The sequence below is a fragment of the Crocodylus siamensis genome, chromosome 12 (assembly GCF_052110815.1).
Source record: "Crocodylus siamensis isolate JL-2025a chromosome 12, ASM5211081v1, whole genome shotgun sequence".
Lineage (NCBI taxonomy): Eukaryota > Metazoa > Chordata > Crocodylia > Crocodylidae > Crocodylus > Crocodylus siamensis.
This window is the reverse complement of record NC_143406.1, coordinates 21,281,704-21,305,432: the sequence shown is the minus strand read 5'-3', so window position 1 is coordinate 21,305,432 and position 23,729 is coordinate 21,281,704. Positions and strand designations below refer to the sequence as shown.

The 23,729-nt window shown below is 50.1% G+C and overlaps 1 protein-coding gene and 1 long non-coding RNA gene across 3 annotated transcripts in view; one reads left to right on the top strand and one right to left on the bottom strand.

Moving 5' to 3' along the window:
• Window positions 1-14,975: 14,975 nt before the first annotated feature.
• Window positions 14,976-17,135, bottom strand: LOC149854754 (uncharacterized). The gene is made up of 3 exons (XR_016438730.1): window positions 15,399-17,135; window positions 15,220-15,301; window positions 14,976-15,117 (listed from the first exon to the last, which is right to left on the bottom strand). It is a non-coding gene; the product is annotated as an uncharacterized LOC149854754 (long non-coding RNA).
• A 2,638-nt stretch (window positions 17,136-19,773) lies between these two features.
• LUC7L (LUC7 like) overlaps window positions 19,774-23,729 on the top strand; it is a 38,461-nt gene continuing 34,505 nt past the window's right edge. The window contains exons 1-3 of one of the 2 annotated variants that reach the window (XM_090023175.1): window positions 19,774-19,957; window positions 21,614-21,684; window positions 22,811-22,905. Coding sequence is in view for 1 of the 2 variants with exons in the window: in XM_090023176.1 (XP_089879302.1) it covers window positions 19,897-19,957; window positions 22,811-22,905 (156 nt within the window). In the remaining variant the exon portion in view is untranslated. The remainder of the gene's footprint in view (window positions 19,958-21,613; window positions 21,685-22,810; window positions 22,906-23,729) is intronic. The other variant, XM_090023176.1, reaches the window with a different exon arrangement.

The following is a 23,729-nucleotide window of genomic DNA, read 5'->3' as shown; positions in this document are numbered from 1 at the left end:
GCCAGGCAGGCTCAGTTCGCAGTAGGCCAGGCATGATCTGACAGGCCCAAGGGAATGATGTGGTTGCTGTGCAGAAGTAGCAGATGCTGCTTTGTGACATAAAGGCAGTCAAGGCGGCCATGGTTAGACCACCAGCACCCATCCTGGCCTAGGTGTACTGGTGCACATCAGGATGCAGGGCTCAGCAGATGTTGACTTGGTTCATGGTCTTCAGGTTAGGCTGCAGCATTGTGGATTAAGGGCAGGTGAGGCGGGAGCCCCATGCGGACAAGTGAGGCATCAATGGTGCACTTAAAGTCCCCACCTACGAGAAGCAGGTCATCATCTTCATTAGCATTGCTCAGGAGGGTGGCCAAGATCTCAAACAAATGAGCCTCTCCTGGCCATCAGTGGGTGCTAGATGTTGATGGGTAGCAGGTGGTGTTGTGCTAGGGTGATGCGGGCAGTCAACAGGCAGCTGGGGACAGCATCCTGTGCCATCACTATGTCAAGCCACAGCTGCAGTGATAGGAGAGTTGTGACCCCAGCACTGAGATTGGTGCCATGGCTCAGGAATAAGTGGGCTCACCAGGCAGCATGCCAGGCCACCTGGTTGAGCCTGTCAGAATGTGTCTCCTGGAGGAAGGTGATGGCCAGCTGCTTCTGGTACAAGAGCTCCAAGACGGCCTGCCATTTCACTGGATCTCGACACCCATTGATGTTAAAAGTGCCAATGGTCATGACTGCCAGGGTTGTAGGTATGGGAGAGGAAGAGCGAGGCAAGATGTGGATGGAAAAGTGAGCACCCAAGAGCAGATCAAGACAGGGAGACTGGTTGGGGAAGGCCTATCATGCCCTACTCTACTCCAGGGACCACCCCCAGGCCCCATGCATCTCTCACCCACTGTGTGAGTTTATCCAGATGATAAACTATCTGCTGGGTACCTAGATCTTGTTTCATAAGTTTGGCTGCAGCCCTGGCAGCCTTGACAAAAAGCTTAGGATCTGTGCACCACTGGGTGACGTGCCCTGCTACATTATTCTGTCCTTTGGTCTGCTTCAAAAATAGTTGGGGGTGACCGGGGGCGGGGTCTGCTAACTTGGCCTGGATGTTTCCAACAGAAGAGTGGTGAGGCTGCACCCAAGATGGGAGCTCACCTGAAAATGTGGTGTCTACACTCTCAATGTCAGCTTCCTCTCATTGTCCAGGTTGAAGACCGGCTCCAGGAGAGTGATCCCTGCCTTCTTGGAGAGAGAGAGGTGGTCCTGCTCTCAAGGTTGCTTGTGACACTCAGAAAGCTGGATCTCCAACTCACACTTCCTCATCCAATTCAGTATGCTGGGACATGACCAAGAGGTCAGCAAACTCCTCTGTCCCCTGGGTCAGGCCTTCAGAAGAGAGGCATTTTATATCATCTTTACTGCCACACAACTCCAGGAGCTGGGAGACAAGCAAGGGGTTGGTGACCCTGCCATCACCCCCGCCCCCACCATTGAATCTTCCCCAGCTGCAGCCCCATGCAACAGGGTCACCGGCAGGACAGCCGGAGCAGGGTCAGGCTCTCCAGTGGGGACCCCCCCCGGCACTGGCCCAGGAGGGTCCCAACAGGAATGGGGTGTCCTGAGAGGCCCCCTTCATCTTCCTCTCCTTGATCTTCTTTTTCTTTGGAGGAATGGCAGGCAGCCTCCACTTCATAGGGAATGGGCCAGACTGCTCCTGGCCCACCCCACCAGGGCCAGTCACCTCAGAAAAGACTATGGTGGAAGCCAACCAGGAGGAGGCCTGAGCATCATTCTGTGACAGGGCCTTGGCGCCACAGTTACCGGCCACCCAAGCCACCTTGACTAGCGTAGTCAGGACAGGCAGGGGGCAAGTGGAGGCATCAGCCCTTCCACCTGGTGGGGCCTTTGCACTGGTGGGGTGGGCACTGTAAGTTGGATGGGCAGGGGAGAGGGCTGGGGAGTAGTCCCATCCCCTCTGCTGGATGGTACTTTCACGCTGGAGACCCCAGCCCCCTTGGATGGAACGGGGTGAAAGGACATCAGGAAGAGCTCCCAGCCTCACTGTGTGGGGCCTGTGTCCCAGAGGTGGATGTGGCATTCATCAGTGCTGCTGCAGTCACTGATGTCCCAGCCACTTTTCCCCATGGGCACTGGGCTACCAGGTGGGAAGAGCTACCACACTGGAAACACATGTTTTCCCCCAAGGAAAAATAAATCACAAACCTCTGCCCGTTGAGCATGAGGTTCAAAGAGTAAAGCAGAGACTGAGGGCCCTCCCTGAGGAGGATGAAAATCTGCCTTCGAAAAGACAGGACACGATTCACCTTTGGGTCCTTGCTTCCGATCATCAGTTGGCAAAAGGGACTCGTAGGAACCCCATAGGGTTCAAGTCCCTTGGCCAGCTCCAGGTCAAACACATGTGGGGGCACGTTAGAAATCACCACTTTCACTGACTGGATGTCTAGGGGCATGACAAGATAGTGTATGCCCACAATGTCCAGGCCCTCCACGCACACCCTGTTGACCAGGGTGGAAGCACTCTGTTAAACCACTGGGACCATATTAACATGACCCATGTAATATATGTTACGTCATCCCATGAGATCAGCTAGGGCACCTACACAGACCTTGACCCTGACATAGGGAGTGGTATGAACCCTAAAGCCATGGTTAAAGGGGAGGTCTTGAAAGGCATCCCTATGCCAGCTGCTGAGTGTGGAAATGGCCAGTACTGCTAGGACAGAGATAATCCCAAAAGCTAAAACTCAGGGAATGAAAAAAAAATGTGTATATTAACTACAGAGATAAATGTCTGGGAATGCAGTCATAAAAAGCTAAAAGGGAGAGTAAGTGCTCGAAGTGGGGAGACGAGGAGTGAAAAAGAGTCAGGGGGAGGGTTTATGGATGTTAGCAATAAGAAAGAAACAGAGAAAAGGGAAAAATGGGGGGGATTAAGGACACCCCTTGAAAGGCAAGATATAAAAATAGTTCCCCATGACAGGCAAGCAAGAAAGAAACAAAGGAAAGAAACAGTAAGAAGGGTGTGAACTAGCAACTCTCAGACAAAGAAACCAGAAGTAGAGGGGGAGGGGACAGAGAGCAGAGAAAAAGAAAAAAAAACACTGCAAAAATGCAATAAAAAAATCAGAAAGGGGGATAAACAAAAGCAAAATATCTTTAGACAGGTGAGAGGCAGAAAAGAAAAGAGATAAGAAGGCAGGGAGTCTTATGCTCAGGATCACCCCACACAGCTCCAAGTGAGCCTGGTCTGAAGCATCCAAAGTGGAAGGAAGGACTTTGACTTTTTAACTACTTTATTCAAGGGTTCAGGGATACAAATAGGGTGGCTGCTTACAAAGCAAAAAACAAACAAATTAATATCAAATTAAGAACACCATGTCATTGCATTCATCACATCACACCGTGACAGACACCTTCGCTACATTCCACATCGTGTCTTACATGCTAGTTATGTGGCCGGAGTGCAGGCCACACGGTCATAACTATAATAAACAATTCATACCCTGCTCTATCCAATCATACACATGACAAACCCTTCAACTTCCCACACAAAAAGAAAGCAAAAAAGCAGCCTGGTAAGGGCCCAGGACACAGCACAAGCTGGAAGTCATAGTCTGACACCGAGCCAGCCCGGTCACCCAAACCAGTCATGACATTAGAGTGCATATGTGAGACGGCCATCCTCCACATGGCACAGCGCTCCCTCAAGGGCCCAGCATGTCTCAAAGGCAGTCACCGCCCGCCGGAGCACAACGTGCTCAAACTCCAGCAAGAGGCACGCCTGCACCAGGAGGCAGAAAAGCCACAGGACATCATCTGAGCTGGTCCTGGCAAGCTGGTTTCGGTGGCTCTTGAGGACAGCCAACTTGGCCTGACCCAGTAAGAAGTTGGCCAGGCAGACAGGGCCCTTCTCAGCCGCCTGGTATGGGTAGGAGCACATGTAGGTGGTCTCTGAGAAGCTCCTGCCCATTTCTCGCAGCAGTAGCTCAAGGGTGACAAAGAGCAGCTGCAGGCAGGGAAAATCAAGGAAGGCATGAAAGAGGGTCTCCGCAACACCTCCCGGGCAGAAGGGGTAAGCTGTTGAGGCGGCTGGGTCAAAGTGGGACACAAACATGCTAGTGGCTAGGATGCCATGCAACAACCGCCACTGCAGGACACCAGTCTTCTTGGTGGTTGGCGGCTTATACAATGTGTGCTATGCCAGGTGGGCTGGTGGGAAATCTGGCGGCACCAGGTGCCATTGCCACGGTGTATCGGGGTGGCCCACCAGCATTTGAGCATGGTGGACGTGACCCACACAAGCACATAGGCTTCTACATGACAGAAAAGCAAAGGGGCAACCTGTGTCACTGCCAGGAGGCACAGAGAGCATCAGCAGAGTGCCAGGTCTGCTGGCCAGCTTGCCAGCCATGGCTGGGGTGACTGGCAGTGTGGGAAAAACCTTGCTTGGGACATCTGCGGTGCAGGAGACCTGGCCAACCCAGAGATGGTCATCCAGGGTGGCTTATGCTTCCAATGGGAGGGCAGCCTGGATCTGCAGACAGAGCCCATGCCCAGCTAGGTGGTCAAGGCCTCGGGCGACAGCCAGGCCAATGGAGCGGGGTCAAGGAGATGGCTTAGGCAGAGAACATGCAGCTGGATGAGAACAGCCATGAGGCTGGCAGAGGCCAGGCTCAGTACGGGGCGCCTCAGAGCTGAGTTGTGCACCAGGGGTTCCCTCAGCAGCTGCAGGAACTGCAAGTGATAGGCCTGAGGCTGGAGGCAGAAAGTGGCCTACCAGGCTCATACCATGCTGCAGTAGAAAGCCGGAAGCACCACACAGTTCAGAATCATGAGGTCCAACAAGAAGACCTCCTGGTCAAAGCCAAGGGCCCCCACCCTCTGCAGAAACCGGCACACCAGTTGTTGCCAAGGTAGGAGCTCCTCGCCATACAGGAGTTGTTGAAGGGCCTAGAGGTGGAAGGCAGCCACCTTGCTTGCAAGGTCAACCAAACTCTGCCCCCCCCCCCCCGTCAGCTACAGGTAGGTAAAGGACAGCTCATGGGAGCCAGGGGCGCCCATCCCAGAAAAAATAGACCAGGAGGTGCTGGAGTATCTCGAGTAGGTCCTGTGGTGGATTGAGTATGGTGCATCAGTGCCACAAGGTCACCGCTGTTAGGTTGTTCATGATGAGGACTTGTCCATGGTAGGAGAGGCTGGGTAGGTGCCAGTACCACCCTTGTAGGCAGGGATCTACCCCTTCCTTAAAGCCAGCCCAGGTGTGTGCCATGAAGGTTGATGGCCCTAGGAACATGCGCACAATCTTAAGGCCCTTGCAGTGCCACGTGAGGCCCCCTGGCAAATCTGGGGGTGTTGCACTGATCCATGTGCCAAGCAGCAGGGTATCACTGTTGGCCCAGTTGATATGGGCCGAGGAGTCATGTTCATAGGCTTGCTGGCAGTCTGTCAGGGCCTTCATGTCTTCCTAGGTGTTAAAGAAGATAGTCACATCATCTGCATCTGCTGATAGCTGGAGCAGAGGGGCAATGGAGAGGTCTGTAGCCAATGGCAAGGCCATGCCACTCAGGCAGCTCCACAGCACATGCAACAGTGGCTCAAGGCATAGAGCATGCCCGATAGGGGGCAGCTCTGACGGACGCCTTTGCGTGTGGGGAATGGGGCACAGAGCACCCTGTTCACCTTGAGCAGACTGGAAGTGTCTTGATACAAGACCCAGAGAGCCCTGATGAAAAGGGGCTGTTGCAGAGCACTTAGGCACCCTGCTCCTTTTAGAGAGGGGAAACTGCTAGGAAAGAGCCCTAGCAGTGAGTGAGGAGCCCCAGCTGCTGGTTGCCAGGGCAACCAAAGTTAGCTAGTAACCCACACCTACCAGCGGTCAGCTGACCGGAAGGGGCAGGGCCTGGTTCACATTTAAACCCCCAGAGCTGGGGCCAGGCTGGCAGTTCCCTGCTAGCAGCCAAGGGAGAAGGAGCTCTGCTGGAGAAAACAGGGGAGAAGCCTGACAGTACGAGCAGCTCTTGATTGCTGTTATGGGGTGCAGAATTCCCTAGTAGAGATTGAATGATGTTTAGCCGGACGACTTAGATTTTATGTTATAGCCCAGGGGCTTGTGTTTTGTATTTGATGTTTAGACCCAGAGGTTTGGGTGAGGCTATCAGGGGTTGGAGGAGGCCTCATAGGGGAGCCACGTCCACTTGGAGACCCCAGCCCCAGAGGGAGGGCAGTGAGAAGCCCCAGAGAGGGGGGCAGCATTGATGAATGCTCAGTGAGGCACCCAGTGAAGCAGGGCCATGGAGAGCCCAGGGAGGACGAGGGGGCCAGATTAGAGTAAGGCCCAGACTAAATAATGTGAGTACCATCTGCAAGGCTTGGGCTGTGGTGTAGGGGAGGAAAGGAGCTGCAGATAGCACCCCCTTGCATCGGGACAGTAAAATGGGCAGCCTCCCGCTTAATTAACATCCTCTAATTAAGCAATTAACAACAAGGTGTGGAAGGTGAGAAGGCAGGCGATTGGCCCATAACAGGTGGGCGGGTTCACCAGTGGACACACCCCGAAGGGACACACCTGTCACAGAGACCCAAAGCCAAAGGCCTCCAGGGTCTGAAAGTGGTTGGCGTGGTCCACCCGGTCGATGGCTTTTGACTGATTCAGAGTGATGAGGTCAATGTCTAGGCTGAAGAGTTTGCTGGCTGTGAGTAGGTTGCGCAGCAGAAACAGGTTGTCTTGGATGGTTCTGCCTGGCACACAGTGGCTCTGCTCAGTCTCACTGATGGAGGCCATGACAGTGCGGAGGCAGGTGGCCAGCGCTTTGGCCAGAATCTTGTAGTTCATGCACAGCAGGGAGACTGGCCACCAGTTCTTAATGCAGCCAAGGTCTCCTTTCTTGGGCAGAGCAATGCACAGTGGCAGCTGATTGGCAAGACCTTGTCGGCAAGGCTCTCCTGGAAAATGTGCAGGAGACAGGAGCCAAGAAGAGGCGAGAAAGTCTTATAAATCTCAGCAGGTAACCTGTCAAGGCCTGGGGCTTTGCCAGAGGTGTGGCCAGCTGCAGCAGCTGCCAGGTCCACCAGAGAAAATTCCTGCTCAAGCTCACTGGCCTCCAGGGCACAAAGGTATGGCAGGCCCACATGGAGTTCCCACGTGGCTTCAGGGCAGGATGGCTCAGCCGCAAACAGGTCACGATAGAAGGCAACCATGTGCTTATGTACTTTACCGGGGTCAGTGATTACCTGTCCCTCAGGAGTCTTGAGGTGATTTAAGACTTTGCTCACTGCCCGCTGTCACTTCAGGTTGAAGAAGAAATGGGTTGGGGCATCTGTTTTGCCAGCTCTTGGCAGTGGGCATGGATCCTCGCTCTACAGGCCGTACTCTCTGCCAAGACACGCAGGCACTTCCTGCAGAACCGGAGGCTCTCGCACAGCACTGCATCACTGCCGGCAGCCAGCAGGGCAGACTCAAGCTCTACCACATCTTCCTCCAGCTCTCTGATAGCAGTGTGTTGAAATAGGTTTATCCAGGCCTCTAACTTGACTATAAATTTATCCAGGCCTCTAACTTGACTTTAAAATGAAGAAAAAAAATGTTCTTGCTTCATATTTTAAAATGTTTTAAAATAAGAAAAACCCTTCTGCTTTATTATGTCTTTTACAGTTCTCTGGGAACAAATGTTCTTCCTTTCCTAAAAACAAAAGAAGTGATAACAGTTCTCAAAACAAAATGTATTGCTGAGCAAGCAACTGTTATGATCTACCTTTGACTCTCTTTTCAAGGATGCTTTGTTTAAATCATGTGTCTGGTTTCACAATTTTAGGTATAAAAAGGTATGTTAACTTGTAAAAGGGAGGAGTTCTGTTTTAGATCTCCTCCCTATGTTTGTTTGTATGAGTGCCATTAAACTCAGACTGGGCGCTCTATGAATTCTAATACCAAACACAATGAGAAGTTTGATTTCTTCCACAGGTGGCACAGTTCATTTGTGGCCAGCTGAGTGTACTGCTGGCAAAAAGCCCGGATCTGTACCTTGCCCCCAACCCACCATAGCTTCTAGGTGGAGTAATTCAGTCTTGTGGCCTCCCAGCCCCACCAAAACTTGGCAAAGCAGTCCCGGAAGTAAGAGTCTTGAAGCAGGCTGACGTTGAAGCACGAATAGGGTGCTCGCAGCAGGTTCTCCCCAGCAGGCTCAATTCACAGCAAGCCAGGCCATGATCTGACAGGCCTGAGGGAATGATGCAGCCACTGCATAGGAGTGGCAGATGGTGCCTGGTGACATAAATGCAGCTGAGGCGGGCCATAGTGAGACTACCGGCACTCATCCTGGCCCAGGTGTACTGGCACATGTCAGGGTGCAGGGCTCGCCAGACTTCAACAAGGCCTGCAGTCTCCAAGATGGACTGCAGCTTGTGGGCTGAGGACAGGTGAGGCTCAGGCCCTGTACGGTCAAGCGGGGTGTCAGTGTACAATTAGAGTCCCCACCTACAAGGAGTAGGTCATCAGTCTCATTAACATCATGCAAAAGGGCAGCCAACGTCTCGAAGAAAGTGGCCCTCTCCTGGCCATCTGTAGGTGCATAAACTTTGACAACTAGCAGGTGGTGTTGTGCTAGGGTGACACAGACAGTCAGCAAGCAGTCGGGACACTCTCCCGTGCCACCGCCGTGTCATGCTGTAGCTGTGATGATAGGAGAGTCGCAACCCCAGCGCTAAGGTTGGTGCCATGACTCAGAAACAAGTGGCCTCAGGAACTGGTTGAGCCTGTTGGAATGCATCTCCTGGAGGAAGGAAACAGCCAGCCGCTTCTGGCACAGGAGCTCCAGGTTGGCCTTCTGTTTCACATGAATTAGAGTAGGGCGAACCTGGAAGCTGCCCCCGCCATCCACAAACGGGACCGGGTAGGTTCGCAAAGGAACCTGAACCACCGCATTCGGGTGTTCCTTCTCCTGGCTGGGTGAAAATGCCTCCCCCACAGGACCTCGGCTCCGGGTCCAGACCAAAGAAAAGCCTCTGGAGGCAGGGAGCCCTGAGCTCAGAGCTGGCGCTGATGCCACGGGAGCTGCAGCGCTCTCGTCAGGGGGAAGGGGTTGACTGGGGACAGGGAGAGCAGGGTAGAGAGGCTCAGGTCCGTCTTCAGACTCCACAGAGACTGAAATTGGAGGATCATAAGGAGGTGGAGTGGTAGAGTAAAGAACCAGTTTTGGGGCTTTTTCGGCCAATTCAGCCCACAGGTACCAATAATCCATCTGTTGAGGTTTTAAAGCTACCAATTCCATTCGAAGGAATGGCAAACGAGACCGATCAAATGAGCCAAATTTCGGCCACCGTTTATCCGGAGCACCTTGTTGAGTTAAGACAGACCACTCCTGTGTACACAAAATACAAGTGCGCTTCCTGCTCGTGCCAGACTGCACCGGCAGATTCCCTTCTCCCCAAACCTGGAGAAGCCTCCCTAAAGGAGATCCCGGTGGGACCTTTGAAGCCGATTGTCCCATCCTCCCGAGACTTAAGCACTCTGGTCTATAAATTCCTGGGAACAGCTACCCCTCACGGCAGGCCCCACTTACCCGACTCCCGGACCAAGCCCTCCGAATGGTGACAAACTCACCTATGCCGGCTGGGAAGGTTGGTCCGAACGACAAGCAGCCGGGTCAGCACACAAGGGGTCCCATCTGGGTTGCCAAATTGTTGAGGAGTTCGTGACCCCTTGCGGAGCTGTTCCCAAAGACGCAGAGACACTGTCAGTCTCAAAATTTATTCAGCATGCTGGGCACCCTGAGCAAGCTCAGAGGCCCCGAATAAAACTGTTAGAGGGGATTTATAGTTTACAGACAAGATGCGCACGGAGGTGGGAATTTTCCACCGTGAAAGAAAACAAGATATCAGGTCAGTGTGAGAAAACTCTTAACTGTTTCAAAACTGGTTTTTGGCTGCATGCTAACTAATTGGGAGGGGTGGGGACTGCATTCTTGATTGTTTCAGACTTCAATGCGACTAGACCTGTGTCTTATCAGCCTGTCTTTGAAGCACTGAGTCTGCTTTATAGTTAACTTCTTACATTATTATTTATGGTCTTGTTAGTAAATTTCTACAACAGGATACTTCCAATGATGCCTTTCAGAGTGTGCAGAAGTACCTCTTAAATAAATGGGTACCACACCCAAAAGGGAAAAGTCAGTCAGCTAATTTTGCCTCTGTGCAAGATGAGGAGAGAATTACAGCCACGTCTGTTCCCCCTAACTCAGTGGGGTCACAGGAGGGTTGTACAACTGCCAGCAGGGTCAGGAGGGTGCCACTGCATTTCAGGGAGACAGGGGCAGTTCAGGGTCATGGTGAGGTGAAGACAAAGAAGCACACATAACTATAATAGTGTGTTGCAAAAAATAAAACCTCACGGTTTCCTGGCTTCCTGTGTCTGCCTCCATATCCACCCTTACACTGCTTGGTTGCAAAGGTGGATTTTGTTCATTGTTTGGGTTCATTTCTCAGGTTATTTTTCCTGTCAATTGCTGTATGGTGCCAGGGGGGAGGGGTTGGCAACCTCTCTTGCACTGGTACACAGGGTGGCTCCAGAGGTAAATGGGGGGGGTGGGGGGGCTGCCTGGGTGGGTCACAACACACAAGTGCTGGCCTGCACACCAGCATTTTGTAAAGGCAGCATCCACTCTGCAAAGTCACTTTTGAGGCCATACTTACTGCTTCTGATTTCACCTCCCTTAGTTGGGAGAAGGGAAGTGGTGTGTCACCCCACAGCAGCCTGGCTTGCTTTTTTGCAACCCACCAGCCACTTTGCAAAGTCTCCCACAGGGGTGCATACTTTCCCAGGCTCTTTGGCTCACCCTTCACAACCCTTGCATTTTTCCTAGAAAGCAACTTTGAAAATGCGTTTTCAAGATTCTTTTCATGCTCTTTTCCAGACAGGTGCCAGGCACTGTCTCCTTTGTTTTGGAACACCAAAGCAAGGCTGTGGGTGGGGAGATGGCATGGGGTTTAAGACCTGCTTTGCTTGCACACAAACCCGTGGACTTTGCAAAATTTTCTGCCCTCTTTTTGTGCTCTTTTCCAGCCTGGCACCAGAGTGTCTGGTTTTTTTTTCCACACCAAAAAGAGAAGTGAGGGGGAGGGTGTTGAGCTGCTGAAGCACTATAAATTGAGAGAGCAGAGGTTGGGGTGTGCATTCACTCTATCAATGAGGGAGGTATGAGGCAGGTGAGGGTCGACAGCACAGTGGAGGCAGAGAAGTACTCATCCCAGTCATGAGACTTGCCCCTGGAGGGCACAGCAATGTGAATCCAGGGTTTCACAAAACTGCAGGCTGATCAAGTGGGGTGCAGTGAAGTTTTGAGTGCTATTTGATGCCTGCACCTCTGTGACATGAGACTTGAAAGAGGACATTGTTAGAAATATTATTAAAATAGAAATATTATTAAAAATGTATAGTGAATAGAGTGTTGTTAAAACTGCACAGTTTGTATCTCGTACCTGATAAGCAGAAACACCACCAAGGACATCTCGCTAATTTACTATCTCTTTGTAACACTAAATCACACATACCTTCAAACTCCTCTGCCTCTGCTCTTGTAAACTACAAAGGCTGTGATTTAATTGACTGTGTCCTTGGGAAAGAGGGGGGTTTGAACTTTTGGTAACCTGGAGAGCTTTCTAAGCATGCATGATTAGCTAATGCATATAAGCCTATCCGCCCCGCATACTTAAGTAGTTAATTATAATGCACATGTGACGGATGACGTGACGTCATTTCATATATGTTTGTATGAACCGGAAATGAGTTGTAAGAGTTCCTGGTTCTGCACACGTGCCCAGGAGGGAAGGGATAAAACCCAGCTGAGAGTTTTCCTCAAGGGCAGAGTGTGGTCTTTTGTCTTCACTCTGACCCTATTTGCAAATATATCCTTTGTGTTACTAACAATGTGTGCCTGAAGGATTATTATTCGTGAGCCTCCAAAGAAACGAACCGTGATTTTTATATCAACATGGTGATGTGCTACACACCACCTTTGGTAAGTGACACCTGACACTTGTCTGTGCCCTGAGGGTGGCAAGCTCATCCCTAGGGGGGCGTGAATACAAGCGACTGCCCTGGGCACAGTGCTTTGGGGGCCCCACAGAGATGGGCAGAGTGGATGGGGTGACTCCTCAGTGCCGCCACTGGCCTTGCATCTGGACATTTGCCAATTCCCCTCCACTGCCGCTGCTGCAGCAGTGGCATGAGGGATCCACTCTGTGTGGGGGGTGATAATTTGCCCAAGGCCCTGCACCAGTGGTGTACTGTGGGTGTCCAGGGCCTGAGAGACAATCCCAGGGTGCCACTGCCCTCGCCCCATGTGCCCTGGACAAGCTGCCTTCTGTGGTGGTTTTGGTGGCGGGGGAGGGACGAGCAGCACGGATGGGCAGCACCCTCTTTGCACCTGCCAATGGCACCCCTGTTTCATCCGTGCCGGAGCAGCTGCACCACCCACCACCGTTGGTGCACCATTGCCCTGTGCCCTGATATGGTCATCTTTGGTTGGGGGAGATACATTATTTATTTCAACTTTATTGTAAATAGGGATGGTGGAATTTTATGGGGGTGAAGGAAGGTACACGAGGTGCACAAGAGGCACCAATACAAATTCCCACGCTCTTTTTATCCTTCCTGCCAGCTTTCAGGGGGATCGGTGCAGGGGCTTCTGGGTTCTGGGGCCCTGCACCTCTAGTTGCTGACAGGCAAAACTTGTGACACGGGTGCTTGTGCAACTGACTGTCTCTGTCTTGGGGCAGTTGATTGTCTGTATCGATTATTTCCTCTCCTTAGTCTGTGGTTTTGTAGGTTTTAATCATTGCTAATTAACTGGTTACACTAGCTAGCTACTGTGTATTGAACTGGTCCCTGAGTGAATCATGATTGATTGGTAACTGGTAACACAGTAGCCTAGCAGCCAGCAGTCAGGCCTGCAGTAGTCCAGTCCCCCCTACCCTCCCCCAGCATCCCAAGACAGACACAGTTGCACAAGCACCCATGTCACGAGATGACCCAGCTGTCTTCCTGCTGGGACATATTCAGAAACCAGGAAAGGGTGCAGGACGCCTCCCTCCCTTCCTGTCCCCCACCAACCCACCTGGGAGCCCTCCCTCAGCTTTGTGGCAAACAAAGATTCCAAAGTTATAATGTAATGGAGATTAGCAGGGCCCAACTCAGCCAGCCAGATGAGTCAGGCCATCCATCTCCACCTGAGGGGGCCCCTAGGAGACCGTGCCTGGGGGCCCCCCATCTGAGGGGGCCCCTTCCTCCCTAACTAAGCTTTGTAAGTGGTTTTTAGTCTTCTTTCTTGCAAGAAATGCTGGCTGCACACTAATACGGTCCAAGTATTCGACCTCCCTCCATCCAATAACACTCCACCCTGCAACTTTCCAGTAATGTCATGACTCCATAAAAGTCGCACCATCATCAGTTCTCCAAAAAGCACCCCACCCACCCCGCATTGGACATACACGCCATATAGACCAAAAATAAAACATTGCTGAGACACGGCCAGTAACCAGGAAGAGCCAGTAACCAGGCAACCAGTAATCCCATGTCAAGGGATTACTCAAGGAACTTTGGGAGCATACTGTGAACTGGTGTTTTATCCTGTTGTATTGTGTTTGCTGGCAATAGCTTTACTGTAAAAAAGGTATTCACCAGTTGACTACCAACAGCATTGTTGAGTAAAACAAAACAATGCGTATACTTTTTTAGCTTTTTTGTGATTTCTCAATAAATTGAATTGATTGCAATTCAATTTATTGTGAAAAAAATTAAGACGAGGAACAAAAAATTCTGATTTGTACTTACTCCTGCTTCATTTCAGGGCATGGACCCAGGGGTGGGGGAGCGGTTTGCAGCAGACCAGAGGTGGGAGTGCAGTAACTTCCCAGGCTAGAAACAAAGTTGGTCAGGGCCCACATTTCAGATTGGTTGGCCTCCCCTCCAGGCACCTCAATAATATGTCTGGGGATAGCCATGTGCTGCATAACACTTCTGCCCTCTCTATAGGGAGCAGAGTTGCTTTTTGAAACCCTGGCCCTGGCTAATTAGCAGCTCTGCTTAGCCGAGACTCATCTGATGAGGACATGCCAATACCTAGTGTAGGAGAAGGAGGTATTACAAATTTCTTGAATTTGGATTAAAAAAAGTTCTCCCACAATGATGCTTTCTTTGAATACACTTGATTCTGCAGAGGCCTAGAGGCAGCTGAACAGATTACCCTAGGCTGCCTTGGGAATGCTGTTCTTTGCTTCCCTCTCACCCTCTTCCTGTCCTTTGAGAGGGGCTGAGATATAGCAAGGGTGGACAAAGCAATCCTGAACAAAATCTGATGAACTCTCTCTGGTGGGTTGCAGGCGGCTGGGGGAGGGGGAGATCTGCAAACCCAGCTCTGAAAGGTGCTGCATGCAGGAATTTGTAAAGAAAACATTGCACTGCAAAGAAAGCATTGAAAAGAAAATAATTTTTGCATTGCACCTCCCATAACAATACATCCTGCAAAGAAAAAACTCAAAAAAAAAAAAAAGAAGCTGTTTTGGAGCTGCTGCAGCAGCAGGCGTTAACTCCAGCTCCCCACCCGCTTTGTCAACCATGCATATGAAATGTATTATAATGTATTAAAGACTTGCTAAAGACTAAAGGCTCTGGGAGGTCCATGCATAGAGGTTGGGTGGGGTTTGTTTAGTCTTTTTTTTTTTTTTTACAAGAAATGCTGTCTGCACCCTAGCTAGAACTTAAGCATTCAACCTCCCTCGGATAAGAGTCCACCTGGAACTCTTTGTAACTCTTTCCGGTAATGCCATGACTCTATAACCCGCCCCCACCCCCACCAAGCACAGCATCCCCGCACTGAGGTGGGTGCTGTCTCCGAAAACCAACCCAACCACCTACACCCCAAAGAAAAAAATGACACGTATATAGAGCAAAAATAAAACTTAATTGAAAATGCTGCAGCTTAACAATAAAAAATATATACAAAATGTAAAACAATAACCCTCCCCCCTGCAAATCTGAAGATATTTCACTCTCCTCTTCATTATCTTCATTCATTACTGGGCTGGTTGCCACCCCCAGAAAGTTCTGCCAATGAAAGTTTTCTGCAAGGAGGGGGAAAAAAGGAAGAAAAGGAAGAAGAGGGGGTTTGGAACACAGTCGAAAAAATGGACTTTTCCCCCCCCCAGGCTGGTCAGACATGTTACCTAAATATCACCTGGGACGCTACGTATCCTGGGCATCAGGTCTGGCAGGCAGCCTCCTGGCCCTGGACGTTTGGTCATGGTTCTGAAATGGAATGTGATGAAGTTGGGAAGGTTTGCAATATTGAAGGAAGTCATGTACCACTCGCTCCAAAGTTTCAAATTACTTGCAAAAAACTTACCATTATGGTGATGCTTTAGCTGTTGTCAGGAGCTATATCCACTGCAGTGGCACCACACAGTGTGGGGTGCAGGGGGCACAGGTGAAGAAGACATGGGGTGGGGAAGACAGGAGGGTACATGGTCAGGGGTGGGGAGGACATACACTATAGGTGGCAGAGGGGGTAGAAGAATTAAGAGGGGTAGAAAATTAAGGGATTATTGGCCTCCCCTGTTTTAAAATAATAATTGGTCTGAGCCGACCCATCCCAACCTGAACTGTGTTGTGAGGGAGGAGGAAGGGGTGAGGAGGGTAAAAAAGAACACACAGCAGCACCTACTGGCTAAAGGTCAGAACACAGCGCTCCTTCACCGCAAAGGGGATTAATTAGAAGGCTCTGCATTCCTGGCTGTTTTGGAAGAACAACTCCACAGTTGGAGTGGCGTAACTGGAGAACACAGCAAGGTAACATCTCTGAGTAGTGTCAGTTTAAGATGCTAAATGGACTTTAGAGGGGGAGGAAATCCTGGGTCATGCAAACACAAGCGCAGTTGCATCAAAGTAAACGGGAACTATTGTTTAGTCTATACACAACCTAACACAGCAACTAAAGGATCTAGAGGACATCTACTTCTTTTTTAGCAAAAATATTTATTTTGATATACAGTATATAAATAAATAAATAAATATAACTCCACCTCCAACACTCTGCTAAGAGGCCCTTGTGGTTTACTCAGCAGCTCAAAACACACTAAAAACTTGTTACACAGTTTGCCACAGTTCTAGTGGCCAGCTACTGCAACACACTTCACTGCTGTTTGGGCTGAGGACTCTCTAGATCTGGATTTCCAGTGGTCAGAGGACCTTTCAACCCCAGTTACATAACTAGGGTGAGTGAGTGAGTGAGCACCAGTCCTGGGCAATGATTTAGAAGGGGTGGCAGAATGGCAGCCCCCAGGAGTTACAAGCAAGCATCCGGAGCAGCAGCTCATGTGCTATAAGACTCTCCAGGACTTGGAACCCCTCATCCCCTCACTCTCAGGTATCTATGCCCAGGATGCCTCAATTCTGTATGTGTGGTTCATACATCTTAGGCAAACCCTCAGCTATTAGGGCTAAAATATGGGAGAGTCCTCCTTTATTTCCCTTCTACGCACTAGTCATGGATCTTGGCTAAGCATAATTTTGTGACTTACATACACTCAGTGTGCCTATGTACATAGCAGTGCGCTGTCTTGGCCGTTATGTGGCCTACTGAGCATGCTCAGAAGTTATATGGATGCTTCTGCGTCCAGGCCACATGGGGAACAGAATTGCAGACTGTGTGGAAGGGTCAAAAATGCCGCGCACGTGGCTGAGAACTGATGTTTGGGTGCATAAAGTGAAACAGAATATTACCTTCAGTTTGCCTGGCTGGTGAGCTTCAGGGCATCAAAGAGAGACAGAGAAGAGTTAGGAGGCAACCTGGGAAGCAGAGTACCCACCTTAGCTGGCATGCCCTCATCACCCTGACCCTTGGACTCAGTGAGTTCCCTATGCTTCTGCTATCATTTCTCAGCACTCCCTGCCTACACCCAGTGGCAATCCTAGCTGGGACCTCTCGTCTTCCTCTCAGGCACTGCTGCTTGTCCTCCCCCCACAGCTAGGGAGGCACTGATAGAGATTTTGGGGCCAATACTGATAGCTGATTTTTAAGGAGGCATATCTGCCAAAACTGATCCGATTTCCAGTACAGCTGTGTGCAGCTGGTAAGTCTGTTGTGGCGGAAGGGGAGGGAAGGGGCATGGCGGGGGGCAGATCAAAGCCCCTGTGGTGAGGGAAGGAGTGGGGCTGGGGCAGGCGTTGCCCAGCTGGGATGGGGCAAGGCATGGGATGGAGCCGCAGTTCATCTTGCAGGTATCAGGGTGGCTCCTGCTGCTGCGTGCACCCCGAGAGGGCACAGGGTGTGGTCTTGTGCCCCCAGATCTTCACGGGATGAGGGCAGGGAGGGCTGCAATGGTGGCATTGCTGGGAGGGGCCTACAGGTGGGGTGGGGCATGGGGAGGCATGTGCCCCCTGATTTGCATGGGGCAGGTGATGGTGTTGCTGGGAGGGTGCTACAGGGGGGACTGCAGCCACCCTAAAAATTGCTGTGGCCACTCCATAGCCCCCCTCCCAGAGCTTCTGCTGCCTGCCCCACGCAGATCCAGGGGCACACGCCCCCCACCCTTTCCCCAGCCCTAGCCTTCAGCTGCAGCCCACCCTGCCCTCATCCCGTGAAGATCCAGGGGCACAAGCCCTCACCCTGCGCCCTCCCGGGGTGCACACAGCAGCAGGAGCCACCCCCATACCTCCAACATGAGCTGTGGCTCCATCCCATGCCCTGAAACAAGTACTTTCAGGTAGCCCTCCCTGGGCCAGGAACACAAATGTCCCGTAGAGCAGCAGGGAGGATGCTTCATAGAATCATAGATTTGGAAGGGACTTCAAGGGTATCTAGTCCAACCCCCCAGCATGAATGCAGCAATGCTATTCCTAAACAGTTCTTATAAAAAAATGTATCTGGACTCATCTTGGCTTGTACGGGGAAGCAGACTGACAACTTTGGGGTTAGCAGCATCATGCTGTGGCCAGCTGAATAAATTAGCCCAAGCAGTGCTCAAAACAGCAAAAACAAAAGAGCAGCAAAAGAAGGCCCAACCACAAGGATCCCTTGCTGGGCTAGCTTGCTTACCACAGACAGCAGCCAAAAGCTGGTTCTGATTTACCCAACTCTTGAGCCTGTCTCGGTCCAGCTAAACCTGCAGCCTATCTTCAGGCATGACCACGCTCCCCCATAACTTGGTATCATCCGTGAATTTGGCCAGTGAGCTCTTCATCCCAACATCCAAATCATTGCTAAAGATGTTGAAAAGCACTGGACCCAGCATGAACCTCTGAGGGACACCACCAGCCACTTCTTGCCAGGACAACAGATCCATTCGTAAGAGCTCTCCATGTCCTACCTTGCAGCCAGTTTCCTACCCACTTAACCGCTGAGCAGTTAAGCCCATAATCTTCCAATTTTCCCATGAGGATATCGTGGGATACTGGATCAAAGGCGTTTTGGAAGTCTAGGTTTAGAATGTTGACCTCCTCTCCCTTGTCCAGGTGGTGAGATACCTGGCTGTAGAAGGAGATGAGATTAGCAAGACAAGACCTGCCCATGACAAAGCCAGGCTGACTGTTGTTCAGAATCCTACTCTCTGTGAGCATATTGCACATAGATTCCTTGATGAGTTTTTCTAGGATTTTCCCTGGGATAAAAAGTCAGGCTGATTGGTTTGTAGTTGCCCAGGTCCTCCCTTTTCCCCTTCTTGAAGATAGGCACAATACTGGTCCTCTTCCAATCCTCAGGGATCTCCCCTGAGCACCATGAGTTTTGGAAAAGTTTTGCCAGGGGTCCTGCAATGACCTTGCCCAGCTCCTTCAGTACTCTTGGGTATGATTTATCTTGTCCTCCTGACTTATAAATGTCTAGCTTTTCTAGTTGGTCATGCACAAGCTCAGCATCAACAGTAGGAAGGCACACACTTCACATTCCCACCATGCCCCCTGTGAACCTTATCTACCATGTTTTTCCCCTTGGTCCAGTGAAATACCAAAGCAAAGTGGGCATTCAGGAGTTCATTTTTTTCCTGAGTGTCCGTTACCAGCTGTCCTGAGGTGTTAAGCAGGGGTCCCACATTTCCATTTGTTTTCCTTCTACTGCCTACATACCTACAGAAGAACTTCTTATTGTCTTTGATTCTCATCACTAACTTAAAATCAGTCGCCACCTTAGATTTCCTAATCTTCTTCCTACATGTGCGGACTGCTGTTGTATAGTCTTCCTTGAGGACTGTCTCTAGCTTCCATTTGTATGCCTTTTTTGTTTTTTCAAGGCAACCATGATATCGCTATTAAGCCAAGAGGGCTTGCCAGCCCTTCTACCTTTCCTCTGCAGGGCATTGGTCTTTTTTTGTGCTTCGAGGATCGTGTCCTTGAAGAACAATCACTCTTCATGCACTCCATTTGCCTTTGGCCCCTGGTCCCACATTGCCTCTCCTACTAATGGCCTGAGCCTCTTGCAATTCGTGTTTTTAAAGTCCAGGACTTCAATTCCACTAGTTGATTTGTCTGCCTTGCGGCAGATAGTGAACCTGGTGAGCTCAAGGTTGCTGTCGCCCAAGCTACCTTCAGTATTCAAGGTGCTCACCAGATCATTTCCTTCAGCCAGGACCAAGTCTCGGAGAGCAAAAAGCTGACCACGTGTCCTGTAGTGTCATCTACCTACATCGCCAGGGTTGAAATGATCCTACCAATACGATCATTACGAGGCCGGGCTCTGGCTGGACTCTATGTCCCAGGCCCCCGCGCGCTGCCGGGCGGGGCCGCTTCCTCCCAGCGTCCCCCGCGGCGCCAGCAGAGGCCGGAGCAGGAGCCGCCGCCGTCCGCCGCCGCCTCCCGCCTCGTCCGTGGGGGTCCAGCAGCAAGAGGCTGCTGCCGCCGCCGCCGCCATCATGTCGGCCCAGGCCCAGATGCGGGCGCTGCTGGACCAGCTCATGGGCACGGCCCGGGACGGTGAGTAGCGCGGCGGGGCCTGCAGGAAGCGCCGCGGCCTGGCAGTCGCGCAGGCCTGGCCCGGGCGGGCGCGGCCGGGGACAGGGCCGCCCCCGCCTGGGCCTCGCCCTCTCCCAGCGTAGGCCCGATCCCTGCCTCGGCTCTGCGCATCCTCCAGCCGGGCTGGCGGAGCCGGGCTCGCACCTCCTGCGTCCCATTCGTCCGCGGCGCTGGCGCAGGCGCTGGGCCCGATCCCGGCCGCCTCAAGCCCCTTGGGGCGCCAGTAGGGCCCTGTGCCCGAGCCGCGATCCTTCTGCTCCTGGCTGGCCTGGCCGCTGTAGGATAGCTGCCTCCCCGTCAGAGCGCCGGTTCCTCCTGAGCCTGGTTTTTGCACCCTCCCTCTTCTCCCTCAGCCCGTGGGACGTCGGCTCACCCTGGGCCTGGCTCTTGCCCCGTTTCCTCTGCCCCCATTATCCTGGCAGGACCTCTGACTCCCAGGTCTTGCCTTAGCCCTTTTCCTCTCTTCCCTCCAGCTAGCGTTCTGGGCCCTGGCTTTGATCCTCTGCTCCAAACGGACACACACAACCCAATCTCTTGCTGCCCTCTCTTGCAGCAGAGGCCCTGTGTCAGTGTCGGGTTTTCTTGCTGGTGACACCCTTGACGCTGCCTGTGGGGACCCTCTGCCGAGCTGTTTAGAGCCTGTCATAATCTGTCTAGAACCATCAGCAGCTGGAAGCATTTGCGTGCATTAGTCAGACTTAAACTGTGCTGTTATTCCAGTGCCTGTCCTCGCACGGGATGGGTGAGGACACATTGAGGATCCAGGCCTCGTTCTCAAACATGGGCTCCTTACCAGATCACCTCCAAGTGGTTGGATTTAGCATTTGAGCATGAGCATCTGTTCTGCATGTGTCTGTGTCAACTTTGAGTGTCCACAACTGGTATTTGGCTGACTCACTAAGGAGCCTAGGTTTGAAAGATTGGGCCCTCTCAGAGTTTCCTCCTCTGTCTAGGTGCTGCTGTCCAACAAAAGTATATTTATAGTAAAGCCCATAAAATAGCCCAGAAACAATGTTCTGGGACTGCAGTTGCTATAAGTAGAGTAAGCCTATGTTTTAGTCTTTGTAGCCTTTTTCTGAGGCTACCTGGAAACCTCAACAGAAAATACCCTTGGTATATAGTTCTGCAATGCAGAAAAACTCAGGCTTCTCCCACGGAAAATAGAGTCCTGAGTGTCCCATCACTCTACTGTTGTACTTGCAAGGAGAGCTGAAAGTCTTAACTTTCCTGACTTCATGTTGATCTATTTGGAGAGGCTTTCCAATGGAAGGCCCACAGGAAAAGCTCTGCATTTAATCAACGCCTTTCACACACAAGTGTACATAGGTAGGTTTGTGTTTAGAAACTGGTATTCCTAGATATTGTCCAAGAAAAGGAATGTCACATCTTGTACAAAACTGTATTCTTGCTATGGTTTGTATCTTCTCTTCTACTGAGTTATTGACTATTTAAACGCACTCTGACACTTAGCAGGGCTATCCAGGTATTTTGCACTTTGTTTCGTAAGTGAATAAGTGCTTTTTCTTTCTTTGTGTATTGAGTTGCTTTTGAATTGCTTCCCATATTTTTATTTCATACAAACTGAACAATTGTGGCCCCTCTATTTTATTTATAAAGGTTCAGTGTATCTTTGCCTGCCTACATCAATCTGCAAGGGAGTTGCAGAAAAGCCTCATGTTCATCGAGCCGTGAGTCACAACCAATTTTTAAAGCTGTTATAACAAAAAAAAGTGTTTGCTTTTTCTCACGAGTAACTTTAAAAGTGTAGCTTAGAAAGAAGGAAAGAAAGAAAGAAAAAAAGAAAGAAAGAAAACATTTTCAATAGACACTACATTAATCCTGGATGCTTGCAAATCCTAAGCTATATTCATACTTTAGTATTACACATACCTGTGTCATATACACAGATTAGTTTTAAAATTGTCACATACCATTGCCACTTTGCCTTTACTTTTATGTATCATTCCCCTGACTTCCTTACTGCAGGTGTGGGCAAGAAAACTTTTCCTTTAAAACTTTTCAACAGTGGGCATAAAATTCTACAGCTGAGGTCTTGAAGAATGCAGATGGGTATAGTATGTGTTGGAGCTCGCAGTGTGTATTGACTAACTTTGTTTCTTTTTTCTTTTTTTTCCTTTTTCTGCTTTTCTGATATTGTCTTGTTTAAGTGGCTCCCAACTACAAAATGTCTTCTGGTGGGTGGGAGGTGGGTGGGAAGTACATGTTTCATGTTCCAGGCCGATACCTACAAGCTTTGTTTTTCACATGGCCTTGGAGAACACACTACACAATTTGGTTGCCCAAACCAGTTGGACTAATGCATTAGGTTATTGGATTAGTAAATAGCAGTTACCTGTAAAGACTGCCAAGCACAGCCCTGTTTTGTGATTCATGGTCCTCTGATAGCATGGGTTTTAGTATCTCCTGTCCCCTACATACTCTTTGTATATTGGGAAAAAAAAAAGGCACAAAACATTATGGCTGTCAGCCAGGTTGTCTGTCTGTCTTTCTCTTTTTCTGGCTGTGCTGTCTCTTTACATGGATGACAGGTGATAGACATTATTTGGCTTGCCAGCACACCATTTAACATGTGATATACTTGATGTATAAATTCAAAAATAATGTTTCAGTTGCCAGTTGTAAAAAATCCAGAATAATTTATCCCTAACTAAGCTTTTTCAAACAATCTTGGGGAACAGGAAGGTGAAGTATTTTTTTTAATCCGCATATTAAGGCAAAATCATCATACCAACACCTTCATGCTTTTATCAGTATTCTAATGCTTTCTTATTTGAAACCACACCTGAATTTCAGGAGATGAAACCAGACAAAGGGTGAAGTTTACTGATGATCGTGTCTGCAAGAGTCATCTTCTGGACTGCTGCCCTCATGATATTCTGGCAGGAACGGTAAGTGTGAGTCTTTGTAAGTTGGAATAAACTCTGAGTTTGTGGAAACTGTGTGGGATGGATCTCTGTATGATATAAGCATCCTAAGAGGAGCCAGTTAGGAAATATTAGACTCAAATTATGAATGTTTTAGTGCACAAATTCTAATGTAACCAGTCTCTGACCTAGACATGCAGCTGCCGAAAGATCCAGCACAGAATTGACTGGAAGTACTTGAAAATGAGGATCCTAGAAATACTTTTATCTTGACCCCAGATAGTCTTTTCAATTTGAAATAGGACCTAAAATGCCTTTCCATTTCTTTTAAAAGGCACACAAAACTACTTTAGTTTCCAGAGATGACATACTATATCATCCTAGTTAAATATCAGGAGTTTGGTGTGGAGGTGTTTTTTTCTTTTCTTCAGTTTAATTTAATTCTTGGGCCTCTTCCCCTCCCCACTGTGTCGCTCTTCCCCCCAACTTTTCACACCTGAGCAGCATGGTCATATCTGAAGGACTTGCTAGTAAGTCAGATTTTTTTCATCTCTCCTGATGCAAAGGACAATAAATATATTGAGAGTATTAATGGCAATTTACTGTTGTCTGTAATCTTGTTTTTAATCTGGTTTGGCAAAGGAGGCAGATAAGGTATGTTGGAGCAGATTTGTTTAATTGGCACATGGAAAAAAATCACATCTTCCTGCTTTTCTAGCATCTGCCCATTAATCTCTCGTGTTCAGTTCAGAAATGTTCTGTGGGAGCAAAGGGGTACTGTGGGATGATGCTCAAAAGTGCTTTAGTTCAAAGTATCTTAACTTTGGCTGCCTGCATAAAAATTATAA